The sequence below is a fragment of the Pundamilia nyererei genome, unplaced genomic scaffold, assembly GCF_000239375.1.
Source record: "Pundamilia nyererei isolate P.nyererei 1_Seehausen unplaced genomic scaffold, PunNye1.0 scaffold00056, whole genome shotgun sequence".
Classification (NCBI taxonomy): Eukaryota; Metazoa; Chordata; class Actinopteri; order Cichliformes; family Cichlidae; genus Pundamilia; species Pundamilia nyererei.
In genome coordinates this window covers 2,092,625-2,113,507 of record NW_005187457.1, presented here as the reverse complement: position 1 = coordinate 2,113,507, position 20,883 = coordinate 2,092,625, and the positions used below count along the sequence as shown (strand labels likewise).

At 40.8% G+C, this 20,883-nt stretch overlaps 3 protein-coding genes across 3 annotated transcripts; 1 reads left to right on the top strand and 2 right to left on the bottom strand.

Moving 5' to 3' along the window:
- Nucleotides 1-1,028: 1,028 nt before the first annotated feature.
- pole4 (polymerase (DNA-directed), epsilon 4, accessory subunit) lies at nucleotides 1,029-3,366 on the bottom strand. Its single transcript, XM_005734051.1, has 4 exons — nucleotides 2,973-3,366; nucleotides 1,942-2,026; nucleotides 1,470-1,511; nucleotides 1,029-1,304 (listed from the first exon to the last, which is right to left on the bottom strand). The coding sequence occupies exons 1-4, from the start codon at nucleotides 3,219-3,221 to the stop codon at nucleotides 1,291-1,293; spliced, it is 390 nt and encodes a 129-aa protein (XP_005734108.1). The 5' UTR covers nucleotides 3,222-3,366; the 3' UTR covers nucleotides 1,029-1,290.
- Nucleotides 3,367-3,525: 159 nt separating this feature from the next.
- On the top strand, nucleotides 3,526-10,231 carry LOC102197393 (serine/threonine-protein kinase NIM1). Its single transcript, XM_005734050.2, has 5 exons — nucleotides 3,526-3,558; nucleotides 5,360-5,462; nucleotides 7,059-7,361; nucleotides 7,699-7,967; nucleotides 8,713-10,231. The coding sequence occupies exons 2-5, from the start codon at nucleotides 5,441-5,443 to the stop codon at nucleotides 9,463-9,465; spliced, it is 1,347 nt and encodes a 448-aa protein (XP_005734107.1). The 5' UTR covers nucleotides 3,526-3,558; nucleotides 5,360-5,440; the 3' UTR covers nucleotides 9,466-10,231.
- A 6,857-nt stretch (nucleotides 10,232-17,088) lies between these two features.
- Nucleotides 17,089-20,059, bottom strand: ccl25b (chemokine (C-C motif) ligand 25b). The gene is made up of 5 exons (XM_005734049.1): nucleotides 19,976-20,059; nucleotides 19,480-19,593; nucleotides 17,935-18,046; nucleotides 17,660-17,756; nucleotides 17,089-17,572 (listed from the first exon to the last, which is right to left on the bottom strand). The coding sequence occupies exons 2-4, from the start codon at nucleotides 19,541-19,543 to the stop codon at nucleotides 17,660-17,662; spliced, it is 273 nt and encodes a 90-aa protein (XP_005734106.1). The 5' UTR covers nucleotides 19,544-19,593; nucleotides 19,976-20,059; the 3' UTR covers nucleotides 17,089-17,572.
- Between the last annotated feature and the right edge of the window lie 824 nt (nucleotides 20,060-20,883).

Sequence of the window (20,883 nt, the reverse complement as noted above, 5' to 3'; positions counted from 1 at the left end):
AAGTGCTGTTGATCGGATAGTTTTTAAGCCTGCAATTTCTTTTGAATTTCACAGAACCAATTTCCTGAAATGTTTTAAGGACAAACAGCAAACCATCCTGACATAAGTTTTATAAATACTATTTTATGCTGGTGAAACTGTGGTATTTTTGGTATTTTTCATAGATTGAACAAGAGAAAGGGGAACAGATTGTGTAACAAAGTGCAAAAACATACTATTTAAAAGTGGTTCTTTGCCAAGTTTTCTTTTATATTTATACACAACACCAGTTTGTTGCTTGAGTTGGGTGCCTTTGTTATGTTTGAATGATTCATAGCTCAGTGTTAACTGGCTTAATAAAAAAAACATTCTTCTGAAAAAGCTCACGTCCAAGGACTGGATTGAAAATGAGTGAAAAAGCAGTCAATATGAAAGGAAAGCCTGCAGAACTGCTCTCAAAACCACTAAAATTATTACAAGAAAGTCTGATTTCTTAGAAGTGAAACATAAAGAGACAAGAGACGGCTCAAGACATTTATACAGACAAAAAAAAATTGTTGATCTGATTTGTCTCCAAAATCTTCAAGATGTTATTCTATTATTTAAATACAAGGAGGAAATTCTACAAATGTGTTAGCAAGGGCAGGACCCTGGATAGCTCTGACATCGCTGGATGAGCACATTTACTTTAGAGCAGGCTGCTTTAAAAACAAACAAACAAACAAAAATACATCCCCCTGAACTGTGCAGGAGTAAAAAAGGAATTTAAAGTATGCACTTCAGTTTCTCAGCTGTGAGTGTTGCTCACAGTGCTTGTCATTCATTTTTCTTATGTTGAACCTTATTCAGAAGATGCTTAATCTCTTGTTTACCTCTGGGAGATCTGAAAAACTAGTTAAAATTGGGGTCAAGTTTGCAGTGCACGAATCTTTTTGCTTTTAATGTCACTCTGCAGATTTTAAATTGGAAAACTCCATTGAAGCCTGACATTATTACTCTTACAGCTTTACCAGTAATGCTGAGTGTGACACACACCTGCACAGACTTCATTCTGTTGTTTACATACTTTTATTTCTTGTACAGTGAATAGTATTTCACAAGTATATACAAAAAATGTACACATTTCCATCACAAGTCTTCAAAGTTAAGCATGAAAAATCTTGAGGAACCATCGTATAAAAGCATTAATAAATGTTGAATTTCAGATTTTGACTTAGAAAAGTAGCAGAAAGTTTCCAACAGTGAATTATGACACTGTAATAAAAACTTGGATGGTTGCAAACAGTTTTGACCAGTCTCCTGAAGCAGTCTTTAATCCAGTGTGCCTGCAGAAAAAATAAAGTCAGTAAAACATATTCTGGTTCAAAACTGAGGCAATAAATTCAATATCAAGTGGAATACTGAATTTTGTGCATGTGACGAATTCAATCAGCATCGTAATGCAGACAACTTTAAAAGTTGTTTTCTACTTTTGTCTTTGTATGGCTTACCTTCAAGAAATGCAAACTCATCTATGGCTTCTATTGCATTGTCTGCGGAAAAGAAAACAAATGATACAATATTATCACAATATTTTACTCATGGTGTCATATAATTGTGAATTTGCAACATTTTGCAAAATGCTGAGTATTGCAATGACAGTCACAGAAAAGGAACAGGGGCCTAAAATTAAAGCACATCCTGTTTCTTCAAGTCAAATCTCAGCGTGATGTAGTTGTTATTCTGAGAAAAATATGTACAACTGTCAAATTCAGGCTTATGAAGCAGGTTGTATAATTATCTTTGGGTAAGACACTGATCACTGCTGGAGGATGACTGTGCCCCGGTTAGGTTAGAAGCACACAGGCACAAGTGCTTTGATGTTCTTTGATAGAACAGGAAAATGCTATACAAGTACCAGCCCATTTTCTATTTATGCAAGTAGACTTTAAATAGAATTAAGCACATGTTTAATCCACTTACCCAAGTCTTTTCTTTGCAAAGTTTTCCTCTTCCCTTGCTGTGCATACACTAGAGCATCTTTGGCGATCATCTCAACAAACAATTCCTGTACAAAAAGAAACCAAAAAGAAATCATTCAAAATGAACCAGAGAAACGATCAGAAATAGATTTTTTTTTTATTAACATAAGCCACTGATAAAATATATTTGTGCTGAAATGCAACTGTTTTTGCACAACTGGCTGCTCCCTAAACAGTCACCACAGCAGATCATCTGCCTCCATGCCGCCCTATTGCTAGCATGCTCTTCTGCATGTCCTCCTTCACCGCATCAATGAACCTCCACTAAGATCTTTCCTCTTTTCTTCTTGCCTGGCAGCTCCACAGTCAGCATCCAGTATATCCACCATCTCTTCTCTGAACATGTCCAAACCATTGTCTCTGAAGTCTGTCTTTAACCCCAAAGCACTCAACCTGAGCTGTCCTTTTAAAACACTATTTCTAATCCTGTCCCTCTTGGTCTCTCCCAACGAAAACCCGAGCACCTCCAGCTCTGTTCCTGCCGCCACCATCTCCAAACCGTACATCTCACTGACACCAGGCCTTGTAAACCTTCCCTTTCCCTGCTATCCTTCTGTCACACAGTCTCCCAACACTCACTTCCACCCTGCCTGCACTCTCTTCTTGACCTCTCTTGAACACTGTTTGTCCCAGGTATTTAAACTCATCTACCTTCACTACCTCTCCCTCTCATTCACACATGTATCCCATCTTGCTTCTACTAGCTTTCATTCCCTATCTAGCATGATGATTGTTCAGTTTGACTCTAACATTTTAGTTAGACATTAACATGAGTAAACTCTGCGTTTATTCCAAAGGTTAACCTACACTAAAGTTTAAATATACTTCAGTAATTCCAGGCTGATAAATAAACTAAAATGAAATATAAACATTTAGAAAATAGATTATTTACTATCTGCACTTAAGTTTGTTAGCATCATATAGAGTCAGCACTCGTGTTACCAGGACCGGTTAGGATATCAGTGGTCTCACCGTGGCTTTAGCGATGATGAACACAGACTCCTGGCTGGCGAGGGCCACGTCTGGGTCGGTCTTCATCAGAGCCTTGATGCGGGACAGCGGGAGTTTGGACAGCCGGCTGTGGCTCACCGTGACTGGGCCCGTCTGCTGCTGCTGGCCGCTGTCCTCCGCCTCGGCCCCGCGGGTCTCCTCCTCACTCTCACACCGGTCAGGGTCGTGCTCCGTTGCGGTCACAAGACTCGTCGTCACTGTTGCTGCCATTTTCTGATATTTTGCACTAATTTTATGACTTAAGAAATAAACACACACGTAGAAACGACTATAGTTTAATAGCTACATGTCACAGATAATAACATCAACAACAGCAGCGGGCGCGCGCCAGCATGTGGTTCCGGGCTTTCGTGATATGGCCTGCGCTGATTCGTCAGTGAGTGCAGGCCCCGCCAACTAATCCTCTTCGGTGATTGGACAGATTGTGAATCCAGGCCTCACTATTGGCTAAAGTTAAACGTCATTCACCGCACATGGCCGCCTAGATAGCGGGGTGTAGCCGGAGCCCTACTAACCAAGGGGTCCGAGTGTAGACACGAAGTCGCAGGTGAAGTTGGCCACAAATAACACTTTGCTATTGTATGGTTAAAATATATCGTTTTTATAACTTTGTAATTTTACATTATTTTGTGTATGCGCTAAATGTTATTTTTTTTGTGACATTTACCAAAAAGTGGGAAAACTCAACTGTACTCCTCAATATTTCCACTAGGGGGCAGTGGGAACAAACTATTAAAAACAACTGCATAGTAATGTGCATCAGTATACGCTATTGTGAACTTATTGTGAACTCTATTGTGAAATATAAATGGCTTATAAAGACTTTAATGACAAGTCAGTAAAATTGTATTCATTTGAAGTTTTGTTTGTCTCTGGTGTCCAGTATTAGCTCTACTTTTAATGATTATTGTTGCTGTTAGATTCAACGCACTGTGTGGGTTCCTTCATCAGCTGACACAGAGGTCATCCAAGTGTGGATGTGGTGTATGGCTATGGCTGAACACTTTACCATCTAATATCACTACACCTGCAATCTTTTTAAGCTCTCTCTTGTTATGTGAATACAGCATGATTAATGGGAAGCTGAAGTTTGCTCTTATGGTCTCATGTGATAGTCTTTATTAACTAATTCTCTGTTATTTCAGCTGCTGTTTTATCTGACAGCAGTGTTTGGGTTTCAATTGAATGAATTCATAGATTCTCATACCTTCTTTTCATCCATATCTGACAATATTCGCATTTTTTAGCCAATTATGACAGACATAAATGTCTGTGTCTCTTCACATCATATTTTCTCCTGTGTAAAACTGAAGAAAAAAAATCAAAAGTCTACAAAACCTCTATTTCAGAATATACTGCCGCTTTATTTTCCTTGTGATAGTTTCCCAAATAATCACCAAAATCTGCAATGCTTATGACTCTCTGGTAACTTGTCACTTTTGCCGATGAGTACAGTGTTAGACCCACAAACCTGCTTCTTCTGCCTATATAAATAAAAACATCTTTCCTTATATGCATTTTTAAGGAATAAATGGCACAAAAGACAGATGTAGCAAATAAGATATTAATATTAAATTAATTAATATTAATTTATTTATTCTTATTTCGTCAGAAGGTTCCCTAAACACTATATTTGCAAAAAAAAAAACAAAACAATTTCTGGCAGTTATTTGAGAAAATCACTATATTAATATACTTAATATGGTTCAGGCTTTAAAGTGTTAAAGAGCTTAAAGAGCTATTAAAGCTTAAAGCTGGGCTTTTAGTAATCTGCTAGTTCTTTTATGTTTCTCTACGTGGTTGTGTGGGTTTTCTTCAGGTAGTCCGGCTCTATCACAGTCCAAAGATTAGTTTGTGATTCAAAATTGCCCACAGGGATGAATGTGAATAGTTTTTCGTCTCTCTGTGTTAGCCTTGTGTCAGATTGGCAACCTGTCCAGGGTGTACCCTGCCTCTCACCCTATAGTAGCTGGGATAGGCTCCAGTCCACCTGCAATAGAGTATCTAAATAGCACATTAAACTCTTCTTACCTGAATATTTTAATGTATGAAGCTGTTTTCATTAGCACTTTATTTTATTCCAGAAAGTTATTAAAACACTTTTTAGTTTTTATTTATTTATAATATTTTTATATATTTTTAGTCAGAGCTTGACGTTGCCATCTGACAAACAATAAATATGGTTTAATGAAAAGAACGCCCACGAACTTGCTTTCATGTGTAAGTTACATGAGCATTATCATCATTATGAAAGCAGGCATGCTTATTTTTATTCATTGAAAGTATCTTTGCATCATTTCCATTGTGTCAGGTCATGTCAGCACTCCACTAATACACTCTGTTAATAGGATTGTGAGGACTGCTTTAGTCCACTGAAGCTCTATTCACATGTTCAGCCACAGTCAGGTGTTACACTCTGAGGAAGAGATATGAAGGACTCGCAGCTCACAGGTAAAATATTTTAGTTTTATTACTGTTATTGATCAGCTAATGTGATTCGTTTATTTTTCATGTTGTTTTTAAAATTAGATGTACTTTTTTAAAAAGTACTTTAAATCATCTGTATAAAATCTCTTATCAACTGTAGCCTTGGTGATTTAGAAAACCCATATTTGGATGATTTAAAATTGTATTTTATTTCAGAAGTGCCAGATTGGCAACTGAATATATCTCCACTCTTATATGTGAATTTTCCACAAAAGATGATTCAAAGCTACTCATTAAATCTCATTCATTGCTATTATTTTTCACAGTGACTACATCGCTCCAGTCATACAAGCTGTTACATTTACAGGTAGATTTAACAAGAATAATAGAAAAGCAGTTTCACATGGATCCAAATGCTGATAATAATCATCTGCCTGCTCAGTTTCATACGCAGCGTGGAAGTGTAATCCTAATTTGGCAACTCTGTTCATTCTTGTTTTGCCAGTCTAGTCTTCATTAGCATCCTATAAATAGCTGTCTGCAAGTTAAATGGCACTAATTCTCCATCTAAAAAACCCAAGTAATCCTCGGCTATATTTGATCGACAAAGTCCAAGAGGAGGAAGAACATAATCACACTGTAATGTTTAATATTTGTTTATTATTATTGGTAATAGTTGACTGGCTGGTTCATTTTGCTCACAGTCGTTTTTGAGAGGTTATGCGTGCTCTCCAAGATGCCCACACAGGATTCAAGTAGCCGGTCTGGCACCTGACCTGACTGTCGGGTCAGATTTGAGACTCTATGCAATGCTCAGACTGTACTGCACAATTTCCTGTAAAAACAAAAGAAACGCCGTACGAGGCAATCGTTCGAGCCAAAGCATTGTTCTGTTTGAGAGAAATTTTTACATTATCAAAAAAAAAAATTTAATTAACGTGCTGATTCTTAAGAACTGTGTCCAAAAAATGAAAACTTCAATTCCCAGAGCAGAAAAAACAGGAACGGTCAACATCCTGCTTTTGTCCATTAAAAATGAAAACACACATATTGAAATCCATTTACCGTGATCCAGAAATCTTGTTTCCTGCATAGTGGTCACAACACTAACACCGCAGAGGTGCAATGTTAGTATTTTCAGAAACGGTGTGAGTGGAAGCTCTAACCAGGAGAAGAGATTCAGTTTATTCATTTCAGATTATACTTTGTTTTTGTTCTCCTAAAGCAAAAGAATATAACATAAGCAGATGAGTGATAGCAAAATAAATTAAAACCCAGTTTGCCACATTCTTGTCTATCATAGCATCATTTTCAATAATATCCACTGACAGCTTAAAAGTGCAGATAGAAACTCGGGTTAAATTTAGGCAGAATACAGACCTGACGTTTTGACTTATGTGGGATGTACAGTTACATACCAGGTAAGTTAGCATGGAGGTCAATCTTATTATCCATGTCCCATACAGCTCTACTTATGGGACATGAGTTTTGCACACACAAAGGTGTTTGTCTAAGAAGCGATGTCGTCTCGGTCCAAATCTAAAGGAAATCCTAATATTTCTGCTATTTCACGCAGCACGGCTGCAACGTTTTCACACTTTTTTTGCTTTTACTTCCAAGCCGTCAAAATGCGTCTATGGCCGAAAGAGAAAACGAGCAAAAAATCCAAAGATGACTCTCCGAAGACGCAAAAACCAGCCAAGCCCCTGGCTTCTGCTGCCACGTGTGCCACCCCGCAGCTGACTGACGCAGAGAGGAGAGCGCAGTCTCCGTTTGAGAGGATCGTCTATGACATGACCCACAACGAGAAGATCGTCAATGACCTCGTGCTCGGTCGAAGGATCGGCTTTTACGAGCTGCGTGGAGAAATCGGGCAAGGCAACTTCTCTACAGTCAGGCTGGGCATCCATGCCTTGACGAAAGGTAAAGAACCGTCAGTTATTTAGGATGTTCGTCCCATTTATTCAGTCACCGTTAGTCATCTTTTTTATGTGTTTCAAACTCATTCCTGCTTCACTCACATTCCAGTGTTCTGAATAAGTGTTCAAGAGCACCATAAATCTGTGCAGACTTTAAAAAACGACAACAATCATCTTATTAAAAGCTAATTCCCCTCCTTTTGATCAGATGCGTCTCGTCTGTTCTTGTGTTAAATCTCCTAAATGTACATCCGTCCTTATTTCAGTCCTTAACCTCATCAGACCTTCTTTAAATCTGTCACTGACAGCTAAGCCTTCTCCCTCCCCTTCTCCTGTCTCAGAGAGAGTAGCTGTTAAAATCATGGACAAGCTGCATCTGGATAAGAAGAAACAGCCTCTGACTTCCTCAGAGATCAGCTGCATGGAGAAGCTGTGCCACCCCAACATAGTGCGCCTTTATGAGGTGATGGAGACGAGCCGGAAGCTGTATCTGGTCATGGAGTACGGCAGCGGTGGAGACTTGTTCTCTCGAATCACCACGAGGGGGAAGCTTAACGACCTGGAAGCCAAGCTGGTCTTCGCACAAATCATCTCTGCTGTTAAGCACATGGTGAGCTTCGGTTTCACCCTTGGTCACAGCATGAGTCTGTGATATGTTCGCTGATTGAAATGAGGAGAGAAAGCATGGAATGAATTAAAAAATCCCAGCTGGACTCAAAATGTGCCAGACTTACGTGATCAGATTGAAACCTTAAGGCCTCTAACAATAAGTAGAGATGAGAATGTGAAACTGGGTCAAATCTGAGTATCGTGTTAAAGGATACTTTGACATGCAGGGTAGAGCACAGAGACCGCGCCACTGACCACCCGATGAGTAAACAAAGAGAACAGTTTAAGAGTCACTAATTCAGTTAAAATGAACTAAAACCAGAAGATGCATTATAAATAAATATTAGTTAAAGTGTATTATAGATAGTTGCAGTGTAGACAGATGATAAGCATGTAATTTAGGTGTCTGAGTCATGAGTAACTCACAATATCTGCTCCCAATAACGTTTTTCTTTGTAAAAATTATTGATTTGGGAGATTTCGATACATGAGCCACATCTGTGTAGCAGAAGGAAAATGTATCCTGGAATGGCCAGGCCAAACAATGCTTCATCAATGCATGTGGGTGTTATAATAATAATACTAGTTAATTAGTTCCCTGTCCGTCTTATCATAAGATGAAGCAAAGAAATGTTGCTATATCAGTGTTTTTCCCCACAGTGCAGAAATGAACCAGTGCGCTGGCGTTCTCTGTGAGCATTAAAGGAGAACTCTTTCTAAAATTGTCCGTGTGTGTCACATTTCAGCACGACTGCAACATCATCCACCGAGACCTGAAACCGGAGAATATCTTCTACACCACCAGCTTTTGCATCAAAGTTGGGGATTTTGGCTTCAGCACAGAGAGCAGCCCTGCTGAGCTTCTCACCACCTTCTGTGGCTCTCCGCCCTACGCTGCTCCTGAACTTTTTAAGGAAAAGGGATACTCTGGACGTTACTCAGACATTTGGGCTTTAGGTATTCTCTTGTACTTCATGACAACAGCAACTTTACCCTTTTATGGGGAAAATCTGGGCAGGCTGAAGCGCTGCATCCTCCAGGGGGCTTACCGTATCCCCTCTTATGTGCCAGATCCGTGCCAGCTGGTCATCAAAGGCATGCTGCGGATTGTGCCTGTTGATCGCTCCTCTTTAACGCAGATTTCAGACAGTGCTTGGCTGAAGGGGATTGAGTTCCCTCGTCCCTATACGCCGTTGCCACTGTCTCCTGCTCACTTTGCACAGACAAATCAGACTCTGTGCGTGGAAGAGCAAGAGGTAAAGAGTTTGCTGTCGGATCTCGGGGTCGTGGCGCTTCATTTCCAGAATAACCCCTGCTTGGACTGCAGGAATCCACTGACAGGGGCCTATCGGATCCTCCTCCATCGAGTCCAGAAGAGGAGGTTGGTCGAGGCTGTGGGTTACTCTGTGCTCCAACCAGATGAGTACGAGAGTCCGAGCAAGTGGTCTGCAGCATCAGTTGACAAACATAATCCTTCCACTGTATGTGCAATACTATAACGACAAAGAGCTGCACCGGACTCCTTCATTTGTGGCACCAAAGCGACTTTATCACATGTGTGCGCTCTCATGCAGTCCAGGTATTATGTTACACACAGACTGAAGTGGCAGTGGATGTGGACGTCAGAGTGGACGGTTGTTTTCCACATTGTAAATCAATTACAGCTCATAGACCAGGACATGCCTGTGATTACATCACCAACGGCAAGATTACTGACGCAAAACACCTATCAATCACTGAATGGGTATCAGCATCTTCCAATCCTTCTTAGTCAGGACATAAATCTGACCTAATCCAGGTAAGCCTAATGAGACAGCCACAAGGGAACATGCTTGGCCCAACAGAAAGTAAAAAAGAAAATGTGTATCAGGAGGAAATATAAGAAAAAGAGAGAAAACAAAAAATAAATTGTAAAATTAGCCTACCGCATTTGCATTACAGCAAATGCCTCAAATGCCTTCATTGGGTATGCATGTGACGTAAAAGTGATTATAAATGCAGTTCACGTTGTTCACTAAGGAGGAGAGTCAAGCGCACAATGAATGTTGAGAGTTTACCTTGGTGTTATTATATCTATTTTTTTCATATCTTTGTAAATTATTCTCATGTTTGCTCACATTTTAAAGCAATGTTTTCATAAATCCTCCAGGGATGCTGCCCTGAGCTTCAAGCCACGCTGTATCAGTAATTCTAGCAAAGATTAAGGCCAGATTCATTAAACAGAATAAAGTTATTTTCAAACAGTAATTTAAAACTGTTTCCCCTCTAATCTCCTCATCTGGACATCTTCCCCCGATTCTTTCCTTCCAGCAGGAGGCATGTTATCACAGGACAATGTGATCGTCTCGTTCTGCTGCATGCAAGACTCCAGATTTATATTGTTGAAAACTGCAATTTCTACTGGGATGCAAAATGAGATCTTCTTTATTTGTAAGCCTTGAAATTCGATAAATCCTCGACTCTCGAGCCAGTTCTCAGGAACTGACTTTGGAGTCAATTCAAGCCCTTTCGGTAACAGGAGTTTATGAAAAATGAAAGTGTGCACTGCGAACATAACGTGTCATTTCATCCCAAGTGCATATAAAAACGAACTGGCTCTCTCTCCAGTTAATGATGGTTCATTTTCCCATCACTTGCGCTTCTCCCTGAGGGTACAGCAGTCTCTCTAAACCAGGTATAGCTCTGGGACCAGTAACATTACAACTTGACGTCAGTCCTGTCAATGACTGCACACACCTGCTCTGTTTCTGATGGGTATTTGGCACTATCATAAGCTTTATATTTTGCAATAAAATATTTAGCCCTCAACCCGCAGCCTGTTCGCACAAGAATGTGAACACACTGCGCGGGCAAGCGCAGACATATAGAGAGATCACAAAGATCTGAACAAGTGCCAAGAATTAGTCCTGACTCGCTGTTTATTTATGACTCTGCTCTTGTTCAGTACCAGTGGGCAATAAGTGTCTGTTATCATTTCCACCTGAGAAAGCTCTTATCATCAAGTCTCAGCAGAGTCATTCATTAAACTGCTCACAGATCTAATCGCTAATTTTCTTTGTGAACTTAACATTGAGAAAAAAGGGGTTCAAAAGGCTACACGGGCATGGCTGCAAAGTAAGCTGCTTGTTTTCCACCAGAGTTTACATTCAAAGATAAATGAGCGTGACATATCACTCAGCTTCACCAAACAAAAGCAAAAGATTTTTCTGTGCGATGTAAAGCCGGAGACCAGAAGGACAAATCTATGAATTTGCTCATATGATCACATAATAATCAAAGTCTTAGTCTTTTTTTCTTTTTGCTTTTCTCCTTCTTCTCTTACACTTGTTACTTTCACATTATTAATGTTCTGCTTTTACCTTTACTCATCCTCTGGGATTATCACAAAGAGCCAAGTTTTTGTCTTCGTAAGCAAGTTTGCATTTGTTGGAAATGGTACTTGGCAGTAAAAGAGAACCCCTGAGCTCCGAATGAATGACAAATCAGAGCAGAGATGGTTGTGAAATAGTAAACAGTACATTCCTAATATGGGCAATTTGTACTAACTATGAGGTTTTTTGCAAAAGAAAACAAAGAAAACTGCAATTATAGTGGACTGCATGTTAAACATATGTATGTGCACCTCCCTGCTTATTCTCTTTCCTAATCTCTCCACCAGAGAAATAAAAGTTCCCCAAAGTCGTTACCTTTTAAACCACCTCACTTTAAGACATGATAAATGGTTTCGTTTTAGTTTGATATCAGCATGAACAAAGACCCTTAATTTATATTTATTATTGCACAGCCAGCTGCTTTTATCTGCACTGATTGGTTTCAGTATGCAGCTGCTTGTTTGTTTGAAGCCATTGAATGTGAGCGCTCTTCCAAGGAAAGAAGAGAAAGTTAAGTGTCTGTCAAATAGGAGCAAGACGTAACACGTCTCAGGGTTTAATTTCTTTAAACTACAACAAATGTTCAGCACTTTTGTTACCTGCAGCACAGACAGCTGTTTCAAGTCTGTCATGTAAAAACTGAGGAGGATGAGCAACACCTTCACCTTCAGAGTTTAGCTGCGGCTCTTTGAACATTAACTAGTTTACTTTTCTCACAGAAATATGATTTGAACCGAGAAGACAATCGATTGTGAAACTCTGGCAGCTTTATGAGGACGAGTAATGAAGTTTGTCTGTTTCCTGTACTCAACCGTTGTTGATTACACCAACACTAAAGTATGCATCCTTATCTGAACTTGGTGATTCATGTGAGAGCTAAATTATTATCTCATTGTAAGGATTTCAGCGTTAAAGACATAATAATTTCTGATCTACTGGGATCAGCAGTTAAAACCAGTCACCCCAGTGGGCACTGACCTGTGAGTGTTAGCAGAGCATATACTCATATTCAAAGAGAATTTTCCAGCTTCAGATATCTTCATTTATCAGTGGTCTTATCAACACAGTGCCAAATATAGAGGCCTCTGCTTCTCTTCACCAAGCACTGGTATTAAGAGGTCAAGTTAAGCTCTAAATTATGACGAAATTTGTTGAGCAACTCACTGATGAAGCCGACTATCCTTCCATGCTGGGAAAATTAAAGACAAAGTTTTCCATTTTTTGTGTCCTACATTTGAGTGAACAAAGAAGAGGAAGGATTTTGTTCCAGCTTGAAGAAATTAAACTAACTAACTAAACTGTTGACTCTGCGAATCAGCCCCAGAAATACTTAGAGAACAAACAAACGAGTGAGTATTACGTTTTTGAAGAAAAATGTTTCTGCCTGCTCGTTTAGTTTATTGATCAGTCTTCCTGTTTTATGGAGGCTGATTTCATGTCCTCATGTCGAATATGTCTACACACACTATCGCACAAGCTGTTTCACAGACATTGAAAGTAAACAGTTGAATAAAAGGAAAGGGGAAAAAATGTGAGTTGCGGATTTGGGGTGCGGGTTTGGGAGGATTAAGGACCTGATTAAAAAGATACTTGGCTGTGTTTTCACTCAGGGACATGTGGTTTAGATAGACCATGATACCCTGAAATTGGTGCTGACGTCTGGAGACATTTCCCAATACATCCATCACGTTCTTCGAAATGACTGACGTCTCGATGTGTGAGGGATGAACGTTCTCCCGGGCTGCCAGATGTTGCAGGAGCTGCAAGGCTGGATCATAAACTGTTGGAAAACAGTTGGCCCCAGACCTCCTGGACCCTCAAAAGACCACTTTCTGCTTTTTGGTTGTACTGCAAGATTAATTAATCAGATTCGCTGTCGACTGGGGCTTCCATTAACACATGTTGTGATCCTTTGATGCTGAAGAGACCTGTGCCAGAATTTTATTCAAATACATTTTGTGTAAACTTTATTGTTCACACATGGTGCGTAAAAATGTAAAGAAGTTTCAATCTGTAGACTTCTGTGTGGGTGTTTTATCTATAAACCTTAAAGCAACATTCCTCTAAAAAGGAAAGCTTGTCCTAAATAAATTAAAAGGCTGCTGTAAAACAAAATGAGGTGATAAAATGCACAATGAGGCCAGTTTTGGTGATATAATAGTTTCTCCTTTTAAGGAGGTCTTGAATATATTCTTTCCTAACATGCTAAACTCACTTGTCACTTTATTAAGTACACCTTGTTAGTACCAGGTTAGGCCTCCTTTCTATACTGCACAGATTCAACAAAGTGGTGGAAGCATGCCTCAGAGATTTTAGCCCATATTGACATGATAGCATCGCAGAGTTGCTTCAGATTTATCGGCTTAACCTCAATGACGCAAATCTTCCATTTCAAAACATCCTAAAGAAGCTTTATTGGACTGAGGTGTGGTGTCTGTGGTGTTCCTTTGAGTACAACAGACTCATTGTCATGTTAAAGAAACCCGTTTGACACGATTTGAGATTTGTGACATGGAGGTTTATCCTACTCGAAGCTGCGATCAGAAGATGGGTACACTGTGGTCATAAAAGGATGGACATGGTCTACAACAAAACTCAGGTAAGCCCAATGGTACCAACACCACAGCACTGGTACTACACGGCCGATAGAAAGAAACCCTCCCCCCTACCATTACAGTAGCACCACCAGCATGATTAGTCAATTGGCTTCAAGGTTAGACATGCTGTGCATTCAGAACTGCTCTTCTGCACACCTTGGCAGTAACAAGGGGTTATTTAACTCATTCACTGCCATTGACGTCTATAGCCGTCAATGGCAGTGAATGAGTCAATGGGTTTAACTCATTCACTGCCAATGGCTGGCAGTGAATGAGTTAAGTTGCTGTCACCTTCCTTGGAGGGCTCAACCCGGGGTTGCTGTCATGGCCTACACATGCAGGGCCTTCGGGTAAAGGTGTGTCACCAGGGTGCAGGGGAGGCATCCCCCCCCCCTCTGTCCCCTTCTGGTACTGCCTCTGCCTCAATTTTATCTCACAACTTAGACATTCACATTACTCACACTCTCATTACACATACATATAGGATCTTGGGGGTGGGCACGCTACACGGAATCCAAATTACCATCAGGGTGTACACCCCACCCCTGGCGTCGTTGCCCACCTCTCAATTTTAAATACACGTAGACATTGAGGGCTATCAGGAGGGGCTATGCGCTTACATGCTGCTCTCTGGCAGGTAGCTCCATGCCCTCCTAGGTTTTAAATGCACCTTAGAACACACATGCATCAACACTACATATGAGCGGGCGGAGGGAGGTTTGGAGTCTTCTCTCACCCCCGTTCTCTGCGGCCTGCTGGAGTGGGGGGCTAGGAGGAGGAGTTTGCCGTCCGACTGGGGTCTGGAATGTGGGGCCTCCCTGCTGCTGCCGAGTCAGGGCAGTCTGCTTCTCCCCACCCCAAAAGGGTAACACCACCTGGGTCTGGGTGCAGTTTCCCGCTCCAGGGGCAAGGGTACCTAGACCTGGGGTATAGAGTACGCTTGGGGAGTGTGATTGTGTGTACAGCATCTCTTTGTGTCTGTCTCCATGTTGGTTGAGTGTGGAGTAATTGCATATGAGAGCATGAGGGGGGGAATGGATGTTTGTGTCTGTGTGTGCCTGTATGTCTGTGTCTATATGTCAGGTTGGGTGTCAGACACCACCTCTCTGGGGACATCTCAGGCCCTCCAAGGTATGGGGGCCTATCTACCCCCACCACTTCCCCTGCCAGTGGCGGACTCCCTCAGACATCGGTGCATTGGTGGTTCTTTGTGTCCGGGGGTGGGGGTCCAGGTACACACCGGCTCACTCCTTGGTGGCTGCTTGTAGGAGCCTGGAGCCTGGGGCTCGCTCGGGCCACTTCAGGGGTGGGGTGCCCTCAGCCTCTCGGCCTGGGGCTCGGTCACTCAGGCACAGTTGGCTGCCGGCAGAGCTCACGGGCGCGTCACTGCAACTCCCCCTGGCTTCTGCTCCGCGGCTGCTGAGTGACCCCTCATCTGGGGCTCTCCTCAGCTCTTTCTGGGACAGTGGCGCGGCTGCCCCTCTGTTGGTCTTCCTTGGTCTCTTGTGTTCTGGGGGTCTCTTTTTCCCCCCCCCCCCCCACACCCTCTAACAGATCATTACATGAAGGAACCTTTTAAATACAAGCGCGCTCATGCTCACAGGTGTACACACGGGTGATCACACACACAAACTACACCCTTTTTGGCTCCTACCTCAAAGCACACTGTGCGCTGTTGATCTTACGTGCTGCACAATATTTTTTAGTATTTACTGTGATATTCCCATAGATCATCGTGATGTTGTTTATTATGTTGCTCTTTTTTTTCCTTCTGCCTGTTTTCTCTTTTTCCTTTCTCCACAGGTGATCCAGGTGATTGATAGATGTATTTTCTGTCTGCTTATTTTGTTTGTTTTTTGTTTTTTGCCCTTTATCCCCGTCCCTGTTTTTCATTCCCTCTTTCTTTCTCCCCTTTCTTTTCCCCAGTCAAGTCTGTCCCGTATTTAGCAAGTGAAAATAAAATAAGTAATAAAAGGTGAATCAAATAGACCAATACGGCAAGGCTGGGATGGTCCATTTGGTAAAGTAAATCCGTTGGGCATCTTTCTTCGCCTTTAGACAATAATTCTGATGGCAAAAGAGCCAAACGGGACAGGCAAAAAAAAGAAAAAGAAAAAGTTGCTGTTACCTTTCTCTCCATTTGAAGCAGTCTAACCATTCTCCTCTGACCTCTGGTATCAGCAAGACATTTTTCCCAGGAGAACTGCTGCATGCTGGATATTTTTCTCTTGTTCAGATCATTTTCCGTAAACCACACACACAGTTATGTGGGAAAATCCCAGCACATTAGCAATTTCTGAAATACTCAAACCAGCATGAGCAGCACCAACAACAATGCCACACTCAAAATCATTTAAGTCTTCCTCATTCTGATGCTCAGTTTGAATTTTGGGTCATCTCGACCACATTTATACGCCTAAATACATGATTATTATATGCATTAGGAGCTGTACCTAATAAGGTGACCTGCTATCATATATAATAATGCACTTTTCTGCATTTTCTGATACTTTTATTTCTATTACATTTGACTTTTAATACATATATAAAAGCTATTCTTCATTTGATTTTTATAGTTTTGTATTTACTAAATCGCTTTTAATCAAGTCTAGTTTTGAGTTTTTCACTTAAGGACTTGTAGTTAAAACCAAAAACTATCGCTATTTTTCCCAAGTGAATTTCAGCAGGTTTCCTTGAGTTGTGACTGGTAATTAAATACATCCTCATGGGATGACTGTGAGTAATGCGGACATCTCACTAAGAATGGAAACACACTCGAGCTTTTCATTGGCAGCATGTACTGCTGTTTTAAGACAGACGTGAAGTATGTTAAGTTTGTGCTTTAATCCCATCTGGATTGAACGGTTGAGGCAACGCATTCACTTTTATCTTAATGATGTTCTCATCAAGCTAGTGAACACTGGATTTAGTGTACAGTAGAACAAATAGCTTCTTTTATAGCTTTGACAGATGGCTCATGTAGTCAATTATCAGCTGAAGCTGAGGGTAAAAAAATATGTTCGAGATTACTGGACCAAAGGCGAGTCGGCCTCCTTTTACTGGAATCTTCCGGAAAACACTAGAACAAAGCAAAAATGATTTAAAGCAGCTGGATGCATTTCTAATTAATTATTCACTTTTATGGAAACCAGAGTTTTTGTTTGCATTTGGACTTTATTTGCAATAGAAAAACACAGAGTACAATTAGAGTGCTGATACAAAAATTAGGAACTCTGTCGTAGATATATACGTATATATAAAAACAAAACAAACTCAGCTTAGTCTTAAAGTGTTTTTTTGCACACGTTCTTTTCTCACATACAGAATACATTTATTCACATTTCAAAGCTGCCAAAGAGTGGCTCATTCCTAGCAGGCGCTACACATCACAGAGAAGGGAACACTATCATAGACTGTTCATATAAAAGACTTTTCGTTATACTGGATATAACTTTAAGAATACAGTTTGTGTCTGTATCAGAGAACCGTGTACATGATTTACATTCACCATCAGCAACAGGAAATGCCTAATCTACTGAAACACAATCCATCTCGTTAAAGATGATATACGATGCCTGACAGAGGCCTGAAGAGACCGCTGTTCTCTCTCTCCTTCTGTTTTTGTTCCTTTTGGTGGCCTACAAAGACACAGGGTTTATGATGATTAATGTGCATTGTCACTGAGAGTGTATGTCATTGTGAGAGTATGTTTTGTATCTTTTTACCTATTGCTGTTTTTTGTCCAGCCTCCCTATCTCCTGCTTGACCCATTCGTCATTTGGGTTGGCGCACACAGGTTTTGCCCTTCTCTTCATCGTAAACCTAAACATACACATGGATGTCATTATTTAGAGATGTCAAGTCGTGGACACACATGTGGATCAGTCACTTCCTCAGTAAACAGGACTTTTGCTAATTTATTATGGTGGAATTTAACGATGTGCGAACAGCAAATGGTCAGCAAGCGTCAAAGGTTAAGGACTTAAAAATTGATACTCACAAAATTGCTTTGATGTTGCAATCACCATCTGATTCCTGCTTGGTGTATCTGATGATGTTTGCCTTCCTTCTAATTTCTTTGGCGTAGCCGAGGCAGCAGTTCCCGTACGAGCCTGTAAAGTAAGTTAGAGATTTATAAACCATCGCACTTGAAAATGTCGCTCTTGGGGAAGTTGAGCAATCACTGCGTGTGTGCGTGTGTGTGTGTGTGTGTGTGTGTGTAGCTTTCGTTGCCCAAAGCCTTTGAAAACAAACGTAACTTTCTCTTTTTAGTCCCGATTTAGTCGTCCTGTGTTATTTTTTGGACTATTTACTAGAACAAAAAAGGAAAATATAACGTCTAAGAATCCATACATCCATGATAAAGAATTTATATAACTGGGCCTTTTGAGGATTTTAACAGATCTGGACCTCGGCCAGCAGTGTCCTGGAGAATTTCCATGTTGCCCAATAAAAGTAGCACAGATCTATTTCGGGAACAGAAACAGAGTTTTTGGCATCAGCGAGTGCATGCCATCTAACTGCCTTTCACGGTCTTATCACCTTATCTTTACCATCGCTGAATGTATTTTCCGCTGGATGAAGCAGCCTTGTGTAAACGCCAAGCCAAAATGCTTATACTGTAATTTATATATATTTAATTTTTATTACATTTCAGTAAAGCTACTTTTTTGATGTAAAACGAACTGTCATATTTGGCAGAGGCTGCAACTGATTTCACAGCATGCACTAAGAAAAAAAAAGAAAGAAAAAGCCAGCTTTTGTTAAGACGAGGAGTCCTTCCAGGATTTGTTAAATGCAGTGGCACATTGGGGTCCAAGAACCCATCAAGGGGGAAAAACGGGCATTCAGTGATTTCAGAAAAAACACAGCATTGAAAATTGGTTGAGAAAAGACTCCAAATGCCCTAAAACCTGACAGCGGTGGTCTTACATGAAAAACAGAGCTGCGCTAAAGTCTAAAAATACTGGAAATTCAATGACTGCTTTTATATTTTGGCTAAAAAAGTATTAGGATCCTTTTAGATTCTTACAGTACACAACTACTAAAAAGATCTACACATATAAGTGGATCAAAAGTATTGATTATTTAATGTCTGTATTCCTCTAATGTTACAGCTGCGTCCAAAAACGATAGTTTCTTAGACATAAACATCCATTATTTTATGAATTTGTTTTATCTTTAACTTTACTTATTCTGTTGCTGCTTAAATCTGAAGCAAAGTCGCCACATGAAGTCAAGATGACAGATTGCGCTTAAAGCGTTGTGATAAAGGGCTCAGAGCGGAATCATTTATCTCGTTCACTAAAACGTTTTAAAGGAATGTGGCATGGGGAAATGCTTAAAACAAGACGGCACATAGTAATGCTCACTTCAAACCAACTATGGGTGCATATTTTTACTGATCCACTTATCACAGATAGTGCTTATCAGCTACTGTAAAAATCTGCATGGTGGCGTTTCGCTGCATTCTGTAAACATTCCAAATTTAAACGAAAATGTTGCAGTTTGTGACGTGAAACCAGACCATTTTTGTTGCACTTACCTTGTGCGAGACTCAGGTACATGCAGGCGAAGAGCAAAATCAAGACAAGAGCGTGAAACTTCATGGCTGCTGTTGTTCTTCCTGCTGTTGCTGCTGTTCTTGATGTGTTGTTCACTGCACAAACACAAGGAGACAAAGAGCAAAGTCAAACTGAAAGTTGGAGCTAGACTCTATCACTCCCACTGCTTTGTAAATGTTGGGCAAACATTCAATTGTTTTCCAAAGCATATCCCTCCCCTCAAGCTCTTGTGAAAGAATACAGTCGTGTCTTTGACCCCTGTCAGGCTTCCAGCTGCTGACAGCTGTTCCTCTTCAAGCACTCTGAGTGATGTTTTGCAAAAAAGCGGGAGTTACAGCTAGAACCCCTACTCTTTTGTTATCGCTCAGACTGGCTTAACCTCAATACATGTGGAACACATAAAAACATTTCTATAAAATCCAGATTGTGAAAGATCAGCACAAGCTGCTTGTTTTATCAGCCTTCAGAGAAACGTACCTGATCACATCCAGTCTTTCAAAAGATGTCCTAGAAGGAAAAATGTTGGTCCATATAAGAGCAGCACTCTTATATTGCACATCATGCTGTGCCCTCCCCCAAATTATCTTGTGCCACACCCACTCAGAATTGTCAGCGCTCCAACTTCATCCCTGAATGCCACTTGTTTTGGAGTGGGCAAAGGGAATCTCACGCTCGTCAACACACATGTCAGTACCACCCAGATATTCTGCAATGACAGTTGGTGTTAAGCAACTGACTCACACCCCATGTACAACAATGCCTTTCATGATAATGCATCTCGCGAATCGCCAAACTTCCTCGCAGACAAGGTGTGCCTGACAAAAATGAAGATAAAATTGGAGTTTATCTATTTCAGTCTCACACTGGCTGCACCGCATGTTTAGGACGGAGTCATGCAGGGGGTCTTGCATGAAAATGATCGCCTTCAAAATTATATGTTTAGAGAACGAGACCAAGGAGAGAGGTTTGGCTTTGGGATTTACAGTTCTTCACACAAACACTGATCCAGTCTCACAGCACTAAAGCTTTCCAGATGTATGACAGCGGCCAAAGTTGGTTTACTGTGTGTTTTCCAATATCAGCTGCAACCATTTACTGTTTATACCACTCCTGAGAAGAGATTCTGTTTGGTGCTACACGAGAAGTTGTCATAAATTTTACCCATCCAGTCCAGATCCTTTATCTCATGCTGGGCTTTTCTGTCTAAAGCCATTTTACCACCTGTGTCCCTTTAAGCCACCGTACTTCTGATTGGCTGCTCCTTGCAAACAGACGATTTGAACAGTAGGTGTTGGGGCTCCTGTGCTCTCACTGTTTCATACATGACCATACTACAGAAATCTATTCTAAACAACAACACAGAGAGCCAAGATCAGAAAACCCTT

Bases quoted from the DNA above. Each gene is read 5' to 3' on its own strand.
- LOC102197393 (XM_005734050.2), top strand. From the start codon at position 5,441: ATGAAGGACTCGCAGCTCACAG. The intron at 5,463-7,058 runs GTAAAATATTTT...TTTACTTCCAAG, and splicing joins GAAGGACTCGCAGCTCACAG to CCGTCAAAATGCGTCTATGG. The intron at 7,968-8,712 runs GTGAGCTTCGGT...GTCACATTTCAG, and splicing joins TCTCTGCTGTTAAGCACATG to CACGACTGCAACATCATCCA.
- pole4 (XM_005734051.1), bottom strand. From the start codon at position 3,221: ATGGCAGCAACAGTGACGACGAGTCTTGTGACCGCAACGGAGCACGAC. The intron at 2,027-2,972 runs GTGAGACCACTG...CTTTTTGTACAG, and splicing joins TCATCATCGCTAAAGCCACG to GAATTGTTTGTTGAGATGAT. The intron at 1,512-1,941 runs GTAAGTGGATTA...TCTTTTCCGCAG, and splicing joins TTTGCAAAGAAAAGACTTGG to ACAATGCAATAGAAGCCATA.
- ccl25b (XM_005734049.1), bottom strand. From the start codon at position 19,543: ATGAAGTTTCACGCTCTTGTCTTGATTTTGCTCTTCGCCTGCATGTAC. The intron at 18,047-19,479 runs GTAAGTGCAACA...CTTACTTTACAG, and splicing joins GTACCTGAGTCTCGCACAAG to GCTCGTACGGGAACTGCTGC. The intron at 17,757-17,934 runs GTGAGTATCAAT...GTGTATGTTTAG, and splicing joins TGCAACATCAAAGCAATTTT to GTTTACGATGAAGAGAAGGG.